The 14,936-nt window shown below is 41.3% G+C and overlaps 1 protein-coding gene across 1 annotated transcript; it reads left to right on the forward strand.

Moving 5' to 3' along the window:
- Positions 1–1,436: 1,436 nt before the first annotated feature.
- MARCHF11 (membrane associated ring-CH-type finger 11) lies at positions 1,437–14,095 on the forward strand. Its single transcript, XM_053397576.1, has 4 exons — positions 1,437–1,661; positions 5,964–6,119; positions 11,841–12,033; positions 13,649–14,095. Exons 1-4 carry the CDS (start codon positions 1,437–1,439, stop codon positions 13,969–13,971), a joined length of 897 nt encoding a protein of 298 aa, XP_053253551.1. The 3' UTR covers positions 13,972–14,095.
- The last annotated feature ends 841 nt before the right edge of the window (positions 14,096–14,936 follow it).

Here is a 14,936-nt window from a genome sequence, read left to right on the forward strand (position 1 = left end):
CCTAGATGCTTTTCTTTTCGGAATTATAGGGACAGAACTACTGAAACTGTATAGAAACTTATTTGTGTATGCGACTACAGCAACAAGAATGCTACTGGCCCCCAAATGGAAAAAGCAGAGGTCCCAGCAAAGTAAGAAGGGATACAAAAACTTATGGAATATGCAGAAATGGTGAAACTTTCTGGAAGAATAAGAAATCAAGATAACGGACCCTTTTTTTAAATAAAAGAATGGGAATGGTATATGGAATATTTACAGATAAACTGTAAACAGGTAAGAACATTGGCAGGATTATTGTAATGACCTGCAGTTTTAGAAGAGCATATATTTAAAGTAGATGAATAAATGAGCAAATTAAGTTACACTGGATATGCGGAAGAAGTTAAAAATAAGCTTAAGGGACCTCAGAAAGGGGGAAGGAAGTCAAGTTTTGAAATGTTAAAATGATTGTAAAATTAAATGTATAAACCTGAAAAGTGTGTGTGTGTGTGTGTGCTATACAATACTATACTACTCAGAAATGTTTAAATGTTTATTTGATTGTACTTAAATCTTCCTGCCACACTCGCCATCCTCTCCTTGCCACATCAGGGTGGTGCGGCATGGATTTCTTATGGACAGTGCCAGTCCTGAATGTATTGGATTCCCGACCATTATGCTCATTTGCCTTCAGTAGCCCTAAAGCTCTGATGGATTGAAACTCCTCTGGTCTATTTTTTGTGTGTGTGTGTGGGGGGGGGGGGATCCTGCAACGGTGTTTCCAGTTTTTACATTGGAATCCACTCTGGATCAATACTGAGTAGAATTTCAACGACAGCGAGGCGAATCAGCTTCGAGGCCAGACAGGTCCCTCGAAGGAAACCTGAGGTAAAACAACCACGTGACCCCACAAGAAGAGGACATTTGGCCCCTTTGTGAGGTGAGGGGAAAGGTAGCCAGGCAACTATGTCGACGGGGAGGGAGGGCGGGTGGCTGAGGGACGTCGCCAGTCACTATTTTGGGGGGCGGCAGAGTGCGTGTGCCCGGCCTCATTATGCGGCGGTTCCGCGAGTGACGAGGCGCGCGTCTATCTTTGGCGCGCTTTCCCCCCCATCCCCACGCCCCTCCCCCCACCCCACCTGGGCTCGCGCCCGCCAACGGTCTCCCAACGGTTTCTCTCGCCGCCGCGTTCTGAGGCGTCAGATGCGGAGGGGAGTCGCGCGCCGGCACTAAAACCTACGCGGGAGGGGGGGGCGCGCGCGCGCGGGGAGGAGGAGGCGGCGGAGGCGGCTCGGCACGCGGCCACTGCTCCCCTCGCCAGCCAGCCGGGAGGCTCGTGCCCGTGTCCCAGCCCTTCTCTCCCCTCCGCAGAGGGGGAGAGGGCGAAACTGGGCGTGCGTGGGAGGGGGGGGGGGACACACACACACACGCACGCGCGTCTGTGAGGGCCCCCCCCCATGAGCAGCAACGGCGGCAGCCCCGGCGAGCCGCCGGAGGGCCCCGCCCCGCGCTCGGAGGCGACGGCGACGCCTCCTCCTCCTCCGGAGGTAACGGCCGCCGCCGGCGGGGCCGTCCGGGGCGAGAAGCCCGAGACGCGCTCGGTGTGCAGCAACAGCAGCGGGGATGGCGGCGGGGGCGGCGCCGGCCCCATCTGCAAGATCTGCTTCCAGGGCGCCGAGCAGGTGAGCGCTGAGGCGGGACGGAGGGGCGCAGAGAGAGAGTGGGGGGGGAGACTCCCCACACACGCCTTCGTTAAAATGACACGACGCGGGCTGGGGGGGGGGGCGGGCAGGGAAGGAGGGAGCCGCGCGCACGTGGCTCTCCAACGCCGGGCAGGCGAGGGCGGCCGTCAGCACCGCGGACAGCGCCAGCCGCAGGGAAAACTCGGCGGCGCCAACGAGGAAGCGGGGCATCCCGCCTCTCGCTTCGCCGGGATGGTAACAGTACCGTAGTGTTGGCTGGGACTTGGGGTGATGTGTGTGACCGCCGAGGTGATCCCATTGACTTGGGAAACGGAGCGGCCATGCCCCTTCAGGGCTCGCTGGGACCAGATACAGATATGTATTTCTTTACTATTAAATTGTAAGTGTGAGATCCGCAGATTTAAACGCCCCACCCGCTGTGGCAAGGAAGCGGAGTGGTCATGCCCCTTCTAGGTTTAGTGGGAGCAGATGCCCATAATTGCTTGCTTGCTTATTTATTAAAGTGAGATCCACGGACTTAACTGCCCCACCCACTGTGGCAAGGAAGCAGAGTGGCCATGCCCTTTCTGGGCTTGGTGGGAGCAGATACAGATATTTGTTTATTTATTATTAAAGTTAGATCCACGGACTTAACTGCCCCACCCACTGTGGCAAGGAAGCAGAGTGGTCATGCCCTTTCTGGGCTTGGTGGGAGCAGATACAGATATTTGTTTATTTATTATTAATGTTAGATCCATGGACTTAACTGCCCCGCCCACTGTGGCAAGGAAGCAGAGTGGTCATGCCCTTTCTGGGCTTGGTGGGAGCAGATGCCCATAATTGCTAGCTTGCTTGCTTGCTTATTTATTAAAGTGAGATCCACGGACTTAACTGCCCCACCCACTGTGGCAAGGAAGCAGAGTGGCCATGCCCCTTCTGGGCTTGGTGGGAGCAGATACAGATATTTGTTTATTTATTATTAAAGTGAGATCCACAGACTTAACTGCCCCACCCGCTGTGGCAAGGAAGCGGAGTGGTCATGCGCCTTCTGGGCTTGGTGGAAGCAGATACAATTTCATAGTAAATAAACAAATATCTGTAAGTGTGAGATCTGCAGACTTAACCATGCCACGCGCTGTGACAAGGAAGTGGAATGGACATGCCTATTCTAGGTTTGATGGGAACAGATACAGATAATTGTTTTATTTATTTATTTGCTTGCTTGTTTATAAATTTTAAGTGTGAGAGATCCTCAGACTTAACTGCTAAGTAGTCAGGCCCCCACTAGGCTTGGTGGGAGCAAATACGGATAAAGTTTATTTGTTATTAAATCATAAGTATGTTGTAACTTAATTGCCAATTCCTGTGTGAGGCATTATTCAGAGAAGTTGTGTGGAACCATGTACATCTAACTAGTGTTTATAAGCAGCAGAGGCACTGGTCATTTTTAGATGCAAAAGTGCAGGTGGTAGAGAATGCGGAATACTGATGAATGGGCCAGTGGGGATAAATATGTATTTGAAAACAGAAACTAAAGCTATTGGCAAGCACAGTGGTGTATCTATCACCTACAATATTAAGTGGATGGAGCTGGGTTGTTAGAGGGTAAAATGTGCTTATTACTGCAGCTCATAGATACACATCACGCCGTTTTGTAGGTAGTGGGATAACTTTTCCTGTGGAACTGTCAAACTGTAGGAAGTTACAAGGCACATGAAGGGAGGCATGATTCTCAAACCTCAACAAGCAGCCAGCACTACATCTTCAAGATTCCTGCATTGCAGAGGGTTGGACTAGATGATCCTCCTGGCCCCTTCCACCTCTACAATTCTATGATTCTTTGATTTTCCATTGATATTAGCCGTCAATCTCATTTTTTTGCTCGCTGCCAACCTAGACTTCATATATAGGTGTTTTTCTGGAGCCAAGCAAGAGACTGAGACTTATAAGAAAGGGAAGTTGTTGTTTTTTAAAATCAATTAAATATCAATTTCCTCCAGTCCATAGAATACTGTATGCAGTTGTATATGTATAGCTCTGCACAAGAATGTATGTATGTCTCCCTGCTCAACTTCACCTATCAACAATGTGACTTGTTTCTCTACATAGTCTGGTATTAACTATCTTTCCATTCTGCTTGGTAATTTGTAGAGAAATAAGTTATCTGAATCAACAGTATGCCCTAAACCAGGATGTCATATAGTTAGAGCATTCCCAGTAGATTATGCCTAATCTATTCTCAAAAACCTTCAAAGAAGGCCATTTATAGGATATATATTTCCTTCCACATCCTGTCTAGTTTTATCAAAGGTAACCATACTCTTCTCCTCCAACCTTTAGTAAACTCTTTCCCATTTTTATATGTGTTGTGACAAATACTATTTCCCCATTATCAGTGGCATTGTTATTTTGTCACAATACCCCACCGTTGATGCACTGTGTTCAACTTGTTGTTTCCAGGAACCCTAAATTAGGCTTGCCAATCAAAATGGCGGTTCGAATCCCTGCAGTGGGGTAAGCTCCTGTTGTTCGGTCCCAGCTCCTGCCAACCTAGCAGTTCGAAAGCACATCAAGGTGCAAGTAAATAAATAGGTACCACTCCTGCGGGAAGGTAAACGGCGTTTCCGTGTGCTGCTCTGGTGTTGCCAGAAGTGGCTTAGTCATGCTGACCACATGACCCGGAAAAACTGTCTGCGGACAAAAGTCGGCTCCCTTGGCCGGTAAAGCGAGATGAGCACTGCAACCCCAGAGTCATTTGTGACTAGACTTAACTGTCAGGGGTCCCTTACCTTTAACTTTTACCACCAGCCCCAGCCAGCATGGCCCAATGATCAAGTATTGTGGGAATTGGAATCTAAAACATCTGGAGGGCACCAGGTTGGGGAAAGCTGTCCTAAATCATTTGTAGAAATCTCAAATTGCTAGCCAAATATCCCCCAGTCATACAGTAGTTTACATTGGTCCTTACTTGTTCCATTTTTTACCTTTCCATATCTTTAATTTATTGACATAGCGCTGGATTTTGTAACCACTCTTTGTAAGGATTTCCAGACTATTAGTTCTGTATAATCCACAGTTTAATGCCTGCTGTCCCCTCTTTCTCCAAGTCATTAATAACGAGTCAAAGCTGTCAACTTAAACAGAAAGAGCTCCGTATTCCCCCACTTGGTTCCCTTGCCTATTCTACCAAATTAGTGGTAATTCTTAAATCTGTCATTACAGCCTTAGAGCTGTCTCATCAGGTGACAATTTCCTGTGTTTGATACTTACGGCTCACTTTGTGGTTCACTGTGCTGTTTAAATTAATAGGCCCAAAGTTTCTATGCAGTGAAAACTGATTGCAGATAGCAACGGAATTTCTTCCAAGGTTTCTGCAGTGAACATCAAGAGACTTCCCTTCTCCAGACTACAGTAAAGAGCTACTTCAACAGGATGTGTGCTGGTGATAGTGATCTGTTGTGGGTGATTGTTTATCTGAATTTGTGTATTAAAGAGGCATGAACAATGTGACACATGTTTCTTTGTAAGCGGATGACAAAACTCCAAGATAGTCTAATGTGATGCTCTGAAATTCTGCATTGCAGCGGTACAGAATATGTGACTATGTAAATTAGATAAGTCTAGTAATGGTTTCTTTGCATATTCTACACTTTTTGTATAGTGGTGTAATTAGTTGTACTCTTTGGAATTTTGAATTTTAAGTTTTGTGAAGCAGTGGGAAAGAAGCTTTAGGATTCTTGGAAAGGCGTTAGGGAAAGGTTTAATTTTATACAAGAAGGGAGGCATGGACCTCCAGGAGCCAAGGAAAGAGGCTGATGAATCACTAAAGACTTACTCAGTGAATGTTGAAATCTGTACTCAGATGTTACCTACGTATGCTTAAGTGTTCTAGGCATATAAAAAAATCTCAAAATTTGCATTATTTTAAGATGGACGTTTAGATTTGAGACTCTTGTTAAGCTGCAGGACATATTATTAGATGCCACATTCACCATTAATGCTCAAAAATTTCAAAAATTGCAAATGAACATTTTTGCAAATACAATACAAATAGTATTGCTCTTTGCTCAAAGAGTTAACTTGTCTATATGTTTTTCCTTTCTTTTTTGTGACCCTGGGATGGGAGAATATTGAATAATATTTCCGAACTAAACTGGTGGTCGGGGCCAGGGGAGTTATTCCAGCTAATATAATTTTTTTTTTAAATGCCAGCAAACTGATTTTAAGACACACTGTTTAAGGATTTGGAAGCTTACTATTATATTTATTATGACATTTAACCCTATTTGTTATTTTTCCTAGGGTGAATTGTTAAATCCCTGTCGATGTGATGGGTCAGTTCGGTATACACATCAACTTTGCCTGTTGAAATGGATTAGTGAAAGAGGGTCCTGGACTTGTGAACTCTGCTGTTACAGATACCATGTTATAGCAATTAAAATGAAAAACCCTTGTCAGGTAACATTTCAAAATTCCAATAATCATACAGAATTTATGAATACAGTAACAATTTTTTATACTTTGGTTTATTCATCATTTTATTAACTGCTCTCCATTCACTGAGTCTGCATGTCCTTATCATAAGACACAGTAAATATTTCCCATTCAGTTCATCAGTGAGGAAAAATAAGGCAACATCAAGCTTAGGCATTAAAGTTCTTAACTTCGTCATACCTTAAGAGCTGTTTAGGTTCTGCTTAAATTCGCTTGACAACATAGGATTACTCCAGAAATTAAATTCTGCCTGGCAGTGCTTTGATAAGTGCCAAATCTATGACAGTAAGAAATGTAAATTTTATGTGTTTTTAAATTTTTTTTGTTTTTTCTTTATTTTTTGAAAATTTCAATAAATATTTATATAAAAAAAAGATAAGTGCCAAATCTCTAAATCAGTAACGTGCAAGTTGAAATGCTATAGTGAAGATTATCCTGAGAAATTAAGGGCCAATTTTGCCAGATTTATGCTCCTTTACATTGTCCAAGGTACAAGGGTTGATATCAGTGTGCAATATTTTTGTATACATGATGTTAAATGCGCCTTTGCGCATTTCTCTCATGCTGTGATTCTGATGAAAATTCCTCCACTGAAGCTGCCATTTGCACTGGGATTTTGCAAACCAAGTGTATTAATCCACTATACTGTTGGAGCCCTTACGCCTCTTCAAAGCCCAGCACAGCTCAAGGGCTGGGAAGGGTGTGCACAACAAATTTTGGTCATCCAGGGCGCCTCTGGTGGGGGGCACACAGGAAGGGGGGGAGCGCTGTTGTACAAGCAGAAGTACTTGCACAGGGCTTCCATTGATGGAGTTCCCACCCAATGTAGATAACAAATTTTGCAATTAGAATAGAGTTGGACTAGGCAAACTATCCCCAACCCCATCCCCACTAATTCCCCTGGTGTACCACCCATTATTCCACTATGCAGCATAAAACCTCCAGATAAAAACCTGGCAAACCAAAGGCTTCTATCACCTAATAGACTTTTTCAAAAATAACAAACCTTTGCCATCACAAGAAATACAAGATAAACTAGAAGACACCCAAATGCCCTGGTTAGCACAACACCAATTACATGCCCTCTTAAACAATCCAGCAGTAAAATCAGCAGCAACTAGGCCCTTGACAACCTTCTAAAACTTCCTCCTAACAACAAAGGGACACGGTAAAGGAATGGTATCTGCAATATACAAAATACTACTCCAAAATCCCACAAACTCCCTAGACACAATCAAAAAACAATGGGAGGATGACATAGACTATGAGATTAATCCCACTCAATGGATCAGAATGTGGTCTAAACCCCGCTTTAAATCCATATCAACGAGAAGAAAAGAACTCACTCTGAAACTCACCTACAGGTGGTACCTAACACCAAGAAAACTAGCGCTAATACGTCCAGGAACCTCACCAAAATGCTGGAGAGGGTGCACCTCCATAGGCACATACCTCCACATGTGGTGGGAGTGCCCCAAAATCCAACTATTTTGGACAACAGCCATACGAGAAATATGTAAAATAACTAAGCAAGTATTAGAAATCACCCCAGAATTGGCCCTACTAAACATCTTCCAAGACAATAATGCCTATTTACACCACAAAGAACCCACCTACTTTCAGCAACCAGAAACACCATAACCAGGCACTGGAGAGACCTGTCAGGTGTAAGCATGGACCAATGGTACCAATTAGTATGGGAAACAGCCTTATTAGAAAAACTAACCAATAAACTGAAACTGACATGGGGACAAATGGAAGAAAATGCCTTCACCCTGGTATGGCTCCCCTTTATCACATACACAGCCCAACAAGACAATGACAAGAAACCACCAACAGCATACAAATCAGTATGGCTAACTTGATCAAAAACACCCACCCACCCCACTCACACATGAAAACAAAGATCACTACAGCCAATCACAAACAAACAAACAACCAGACAACCACGCACCAGGCCAACCCCAACCTCTCTCACCACCACAGGAACACAAGTGAATAGCAGAGAACCTGCACAAGTGGCCCTGACACAAAACCACACATATCTTAAGTATAATAGAAACATCGCCACCCACCCCCACCCATCTTCCCCCTCCCCCCTTTCCCCCTCTTCTTCATAATGTCTCAACAAATGAAACTGATCTGTAAAAAAATGTTACTTGGAGAAAAAAAAAAGAGAGAGAGAGAGAGAGAGAGAGAGAGAGAGACTTTACACATATTTTTGTAAACCAAGAAAATCTTTAATAAAAATACATTAAAAAAAAGAATAGAGTTGGGCTAGAATTTTTAAAAATGCATTTTTAGCCCTATTTCTAAAATCCCTAGCTTTCTTAAATTTGGAAATTCTGATTAACCCTATAGGTTAAATCTGACAGAAAACCTGCCACTTCCTTTATTTAGTTAAATCTCTAAGACCAGGGATGGAGAAGCTTAAGCTGTGGGGTGAATTAAGCCTTTCAGGCCTATCTATCTGGCACTCAGGACAATCTCCACAGCCCCACTCCCTAGTCACACCCACCCTCTCCCAGGCCATACCACCCCCAGCTTTGCTTTGCACCCTCTTGGAGTTTTTTTGCTGGGCTGATAATCTTGCTTGTTTGCCTGGATGGAGGATTCAGAAGGGTGTGAGAATGTGTGTAGAAACTAGTCTACAGAAGCTGCATTCATATTAATGGCTCTGCCTGTTACCATGTCCACTTTTGTTTCTGGCTCCACCTGACACTGGCATATGGCTCCCAGAAGGCTGTCCAGAAGAGAATGTTTCCTACCTCTCTTCAGTGATGAATGGAGTTTCACTCACCTGGGTAGAATAGGGCACAATAATCCACTCTTCCCAATAGGCTTTGTAATATTTTATCATTTAGCATTGAAACAGTTTTTGTCTTCACTCTGTTGCTCCCAAATACATAAAGAGCTTGGCAGCTACAATGTGTAAAATGTGCAAGACATTTATTCCTGTTCATTCTACCTCTCTGCTGTAGGAAGTTATCAAAGCACTTACTTTTTCAGCACCACTATCAAAACATACATATTTCCCCATACAGATTAAATTACAAACTTTTATTACACACTTTCCCCACTACTCCCCACCCTTGTGAATTGATCTAAAGCCTTCTTTAGGGATTCTGGAAATCTGGGACTATAACCCATTGGCTGGATGGGGAAGGGGATGAGGAGATGAATGTGCTAGTTCTGTCTAACTGTCCTTCATGAGTTGAAGGGCAGCTGTCTGAAGAGGGTCCTACATCCCACAAAGAGCATACATGAGTAGGAACAGGGACCCTTCGACTTATAGAAAGCAATATGATTGGGGGCAGAGATAGCATGTTGGCTCTCATGGCACCCCTCACATGTTGTATTACTAGATTTCCAGACCACCTAAGAGGATTAGACTGTATTATGTCTCATTCAATTTGGGAGGGGGGATGCTCTCACCCAGCAGCATTCCCCTGGCAAGTCATGCTTCTCTTTGTCTTGACACATAGAAATATTTAATGTCAGTAGTAATTCTCTTATTTGGCAAAGAATCTCTAGGCACAATTCCGTTAAGATCACATGATCACATGAACATTTTAGTCATATTGTCTCCCAGAGACAATGCAAGGATCTCCTATCGTGAGTTCCTGACACCTCACTATGCCAAGGTCACAGGGCTTATTTCATCTGCTGTCATCCCTCTTTCTTCTACTTCTCGCCACTCCTACTCTGGTTTCCTAGCCCACATGGTTATGCACCCTGGTCCAAAGTGCTAATAACTTGGGGGGGGATGATCTGTTTTGGTGTATATTCTGTTAGACAAACAGGGTTGATCCATGCTTATTGGCTGCCAACAATTCCTCTTTCCATTATCTCAGTTGCTTACATAGGGCATAATCCTTGACCGGCCCATCCATGAGGCAAGGTGAGGTGACCACATTGGGAGGGAGGATCCACAGGGGCAACAGATCCAGCCTCCAAGGAATACATTGCCTGCTGCTGCTGTTGCCACAGTGGCAGTGATAGCTGTGTTGGATCTGCATCCTCCTCAGCAACTGCCCCCCCCCCGTGCCAGCTCTACAGCTGCCCCTTGGTGAATAGCAGGTGCTGCTGGTCTCCTCTTGCCCCTGCTCCCAATGTAGATCTTTATTCTCCCCTTGTTCCTGATGTACATCTTCACTCACCCCTTCTTCCCTGGTGGGGAGGGGAACATTTTGTGGTTTGCCTCAGGTGCCAAAATGTCTGCAGCTGGCCCTGGTATAATCTCTAACTGAAGTAGAGAGCAATGGTGACTGTTGCCTGCTGGGGAAAAGGGGAGGTAGAGCTTGTGGTAGAGCTTGTGGTAATTGAAACCAATTTTATTTCCAGGGAAATTTTTCTGTAACCAGAAAAACTGAAAATGACAAAAAATAGTGTGCAAGTGTTCCCATTTTCCAATATTAATCATCAGGCTAGATGTTGAAGAGCTTGGGAGAACCTAAAAGTTTGCACACTATTTTGTGATTTTGTTTTTATTTTATTGTAATAAAGGCATTGTCATAATATGGTTTCAGGATTTCTCTTATGGGCTAACACTGCTGCCATTATTTTCTACATTTAAGGTCTCCCACAACTGCATGGTTATATACTAATACCAGTACACTAGTAAGAATAGAACAATTCTTTTATGTATTATTCTAGCACATACTTTTTATACATTAAAAAACCAATCTTTTAAAATTTCATTGAAGTAACATATGAAATGTTCATATGGTTATGAACTTGAGATGTAACCATTGTAGTGATGAATGTGGTTCTGTCTTTCTTTGATAAATGTGAGGAAATAGCTATAACCAAAATACCTGTAATTTGATAGCTTCTCTCACTGTGTTTTTTTTCCAGAGGTTTTACTAAATAGCCGAAGCTGACAAGCTTAAAAAATTATTTTGGCTGAGCATTGTTCTTTTCCTTCATCAAAAATAATGTTGGGTTCTAAATTTTTAAAAGGAGCCTTTTGGAAGGATAAAATGATTTTCCACATGAGCATATGTTGGTTTTTCTTTCTCTCGCTCTTGCACAAACAACATTGTTTTATGTAGCAGGATTTCCCTGGAGACATTTTTCAAGTATAGTCATGTCCATCTATTGACTCAGCTTAAGTCAAATACTTTTAAAGTTTTTCTGCTTTCCATGGTAGAGATAATTTTCAATTGTATACCTACTTTCCTAGGATTAAGTCTCATTGAAAACAGTGGAAGTTTTTAAATCATTCTTCTTCTTCAGTGTATAGAATTGCACTGTTAAGTACATATGAAGTTTATGCAGGGAATTAGGAATATATTTTCTCATAACTGTTAGGTGATTTCTGATTTCAACATTTTTATGTGGTTTTTATTGTATAATTCTTGTAAATGGCACTGATATTTTTATGAATAGTGATATATAAATATTTTTATAAATATTAATTATAGTGTTCACATGGTTCTATATTTGTACCAAGTATTTAACTGTCATTTCTAAGCAGCATGTCATTGCTGTGTGACACTCCAAGCTGTTATTTAAACTTCTTCAAGTTTAAGCAGATTTAATGAGAGGGATGGAGGAGCCTATTGCACAGGTATAATGCAGCATACATGTAAAAAGGCTCTATGAACATTTTCATGGGTTGTCATAACAGACCTTCAATGTTTTTTAAACATTTTATACCTTGTTATGTCTTCTTCCTTCTAGTGGCAAAGCATTACTGTAACTCTGGTTGAGAAAGTGCAGATGATTGCTGTAATGTTGGGATCACTGTTCTTAGTAGCAAGTGTAACTTGGCTTCTGTGGTCAGCCTTCAGTCCTTATGCAGTATGGCAAAGAAAAGATGTCCTTTTTCAAATCTGCTATGGAATGTATGGTTTTATGGATCTGGTGTGCATAGGTAAGGTCAAAAAATGAAATCATTCATTCATTTTCTTAAAGTTGATAAGAAATAATTTGGAATATGCTTTTTTTCTTACATATATAAATGTATGTCTGTTTCTTCAGGAAGTAGAAATTATACATCAGCAGAGTTCTCAAGTGTAAAGTTTTTAATCAACAATAAATAAAGCAAAGATTTTAAAATTGCCCAACAGCAGTTATTTGTACACAAAGCCTGGCATATCAAAGGGATTGGGACATGACACAAGGAGCATATAGGTCCAGTATTTATTACATCATCTCCACTGATTTTCATTTTGTTTTCAAGCCCAATTCAAAGTACTGTTTTTACTCTGAATATTATAACCTTGAAGTCTCCTCCTGTTTGAACCCACCTGCTTACCCAAATAATCATTTAAGGCTCTGTTTTGTATCCCTGCCCCCACTGCCTGAGGTGTGGCTGGTGGTCACTAGAGTGTTTTCAGTGGTGGTATCCAGGCTGATACTGTCCCATAAGAAACTCATTTAGTTCTCTCTTTGTTTCGTTTTTGATGCACAGTGAAAACATTGGGTTTTTTAGAAGGTGTTTGGCCTCAATGAAACTTGAACATGTCCTTGATTTTGTTGTCTGCTGATGTCCCTGTTGCATTTTTTAATTCACTTCTTATTTTGTGTGTGTTTGTGTGTGTGTAATTGTTTTAATTTGTTCCGCTTTGTTATTGTTGCTAGCCATCTTGGGGGAACTTGATGAACAGAAAGATGGGATGCAAATAACAAATTAATAATAATGTTAGAAGTGGTTAAAAGTGCTTAATTATGGCTCAGTTGTAGCTACAGGTTTTATATTAGCACCTGCAGGGTTAGCATACTTTGCTGTTGCAGTGTCTGAGTCTCACACTGCATTAATTTATTGTATATATACACACACAATACATGCATGTACACACATTGCTGGACTACATATACCAGATGGTCTAATCCAACAGGCCTTTGGCTTGGAGCCAATTTGATTCCCTCCCCCTCTTTCTTTTTCCTTTTTCCTTTCTCCTCCTGTGATGAGGCTGCATTTTAATATTTTAATGTTTCAATATTTTAATGTTGTATTTTAATCTTTTTAAAGTTCTATTCCTTCAACTTGTTTTTATTATTGCTTGTTAGCCACCCTGAGCCCGGCCTTGTCTGGGGAGGGCGGGGTATAAATAAAAATTATTATTATTATTATTAAGACAAAAAGTCACAGTTGTTTATATTTAGCTTTCTTTCTTTAAAGGCTGGCCTTTAATAAATTATAAAATTATATAATTGATCAGATTTATGATGTAATTGATTAGGTTTATAATGTATGTGCTGTGTCGCCAACTTATACTGATTCAGCAAACAAATGAAACATTTATGGTAGTATAAGTTTAAAAACCATCATTTTCTCTTGCTCAGAACCAAAAAAAATGCCTGGATGCATATCAGTTTATTATAACATATATAAATGGGTCCTGGCCACCTGTAATTCAGCTACTTGGGTTTACCTGTGCTTTGGCTCAGGGTACTAATTCAATTCTAATGCCACTTATTTAACAAATAAATGTGCTCGGTATGAAGAACCGAGGGCATGAATAATTTGTTTCTTTTACTTTCAGGACTTATTGTGCATGAAGGGGCCTCAGTTTGCAGAGTATTTAAGCGTTGGCGGGCTGTCAATCTGCACTGGGATGTATTAAATTATGATAAAGCTACAGACATAGAAGAGAGCAACCGAGGAGAATCCACAACATCTAGGACTTTGTGGTTACCACTAAATGCATTTAGAAACAGAAGTTTAGTTCATCCAACACAGTTAACCTCACCAAGATTTCAGTGTGGCTATGTTTTGTTACATCTCTTCAGTCGAATGCGACCTCAGGAGGATTCATCAGATGACAACAGCTCTGGAGAGGTGGTAATGAGAGTGACTTCAGTGTAAAAGTTATGGTCACTGTGCTACATGCACAAGAACAATGTGCCCTGACCTCTCTTGCAGTATTCTGGAATGTAGTTACAATGAATGGTGAAACCATAGCACATACAAATATATAAACTTTTTTTAATTTATGCTTTTATATGATCAGTTGAATTGCAAATACATTTTCCTGAAAAGGGTCTCTTTCTTTTTATACCATGATTTATCACTTTTTATCTATTTGTACTCGGCATTTATAAAAATATAATTTAACAATAGCTTTAATAATGTGGAGACAAATATTTTAAACTACAGCTATTTTTGATAGTTTTAAGTGTATTTTCAAAGTTCTAAGCCATCTATAATTTTCAGGACATGTAAACAAGATTAATTGGATGGCTTGCGTTTAGTATACGAATCAAATTCATCCAATGTGTTACTTCCAGTTGGGTAAAGGTATCACTTTGATTTTTGTCTGGGGGAAATGTATAGTGCTGGGAGAGTAAAGGGAAGTGGGGGCTTGTATTCTGGATTTATCCAAAATGAAATAAAGTTTAAAGTTCATGGAAGATCTGTGCTCAAAACTGATGGGTAAAAGACAAACAGTTTTGTAAGAATGAGAATGCTGAAAATCTCTGAATTAATTCGGAAGCCTTATTTCATGTCATCTAGGTAATAAGAATACTGTTATCAATATTTAATAATATATGTACTATGGACTATTTTTGCCAAATTAATGAAAGAAAATCAGCATTCGCTTATACACTCCATTGCAGGGTAGATTTCCAGAATTGTGTTCCGGACTTCTGATTTAGCTGGAGTGATTTGTTTCTCAGTTTCACGAGAATTAAATTCAGTTACATTGAAAGAAGTATTTCCTCATTGTATTTGACTTCTCTTCTTCTTTGTATCTTTTTTATGTTACCTAATTCAATACATTTAAAATTTAAGATTTAGAGTCAAACTTCTCTTTCCACTAGAAAATAAGG

This window comes from Podarcis raffonei, chromosome 7, assembly GCF_027172205.1.
Source record: "Podarcis raffonei isolate rPodRaf1 chromosome 7, rPodRaf1.pri, whole genome shotgun sequence".
In the NCBI taxonomy this organism is placed as follows: domain Eukaryota; kingdom Metazoa; phylum Chordata; class Lepidosauria; order Squamata; family Lacertidae; genus Podarcis; species Podarcis raffonei.

What these genes read in the sequence shown, in the direction of transcription:
- MARCHF11 (XM_053397576.1), top strand. Translation starts at nt 1,437, where the DNA reads ATGAGCAGCAACGGCGGCAGCCCCGGCGAGCCGCCGGAGGGCCCCGCC. An exon ending in GCTTCCAGGGCGCCGAGCAG is followed by an intron (nt 1,662 to 5,963) that starts GTGAGCGCTGAG and finishes TATTTTTCCTAG; the next exon opens with GGTGAATTGTTAAATCCCTG. An exon ending in TATGGATCTGGTGTGCATAG is followed by an intron (nt 12,034 to 13,648) that starts GTAAGGTCAAAA and finishes TTTTACTTTCAG; the next exon opens with GACTTATTGTGCATGAAGGG.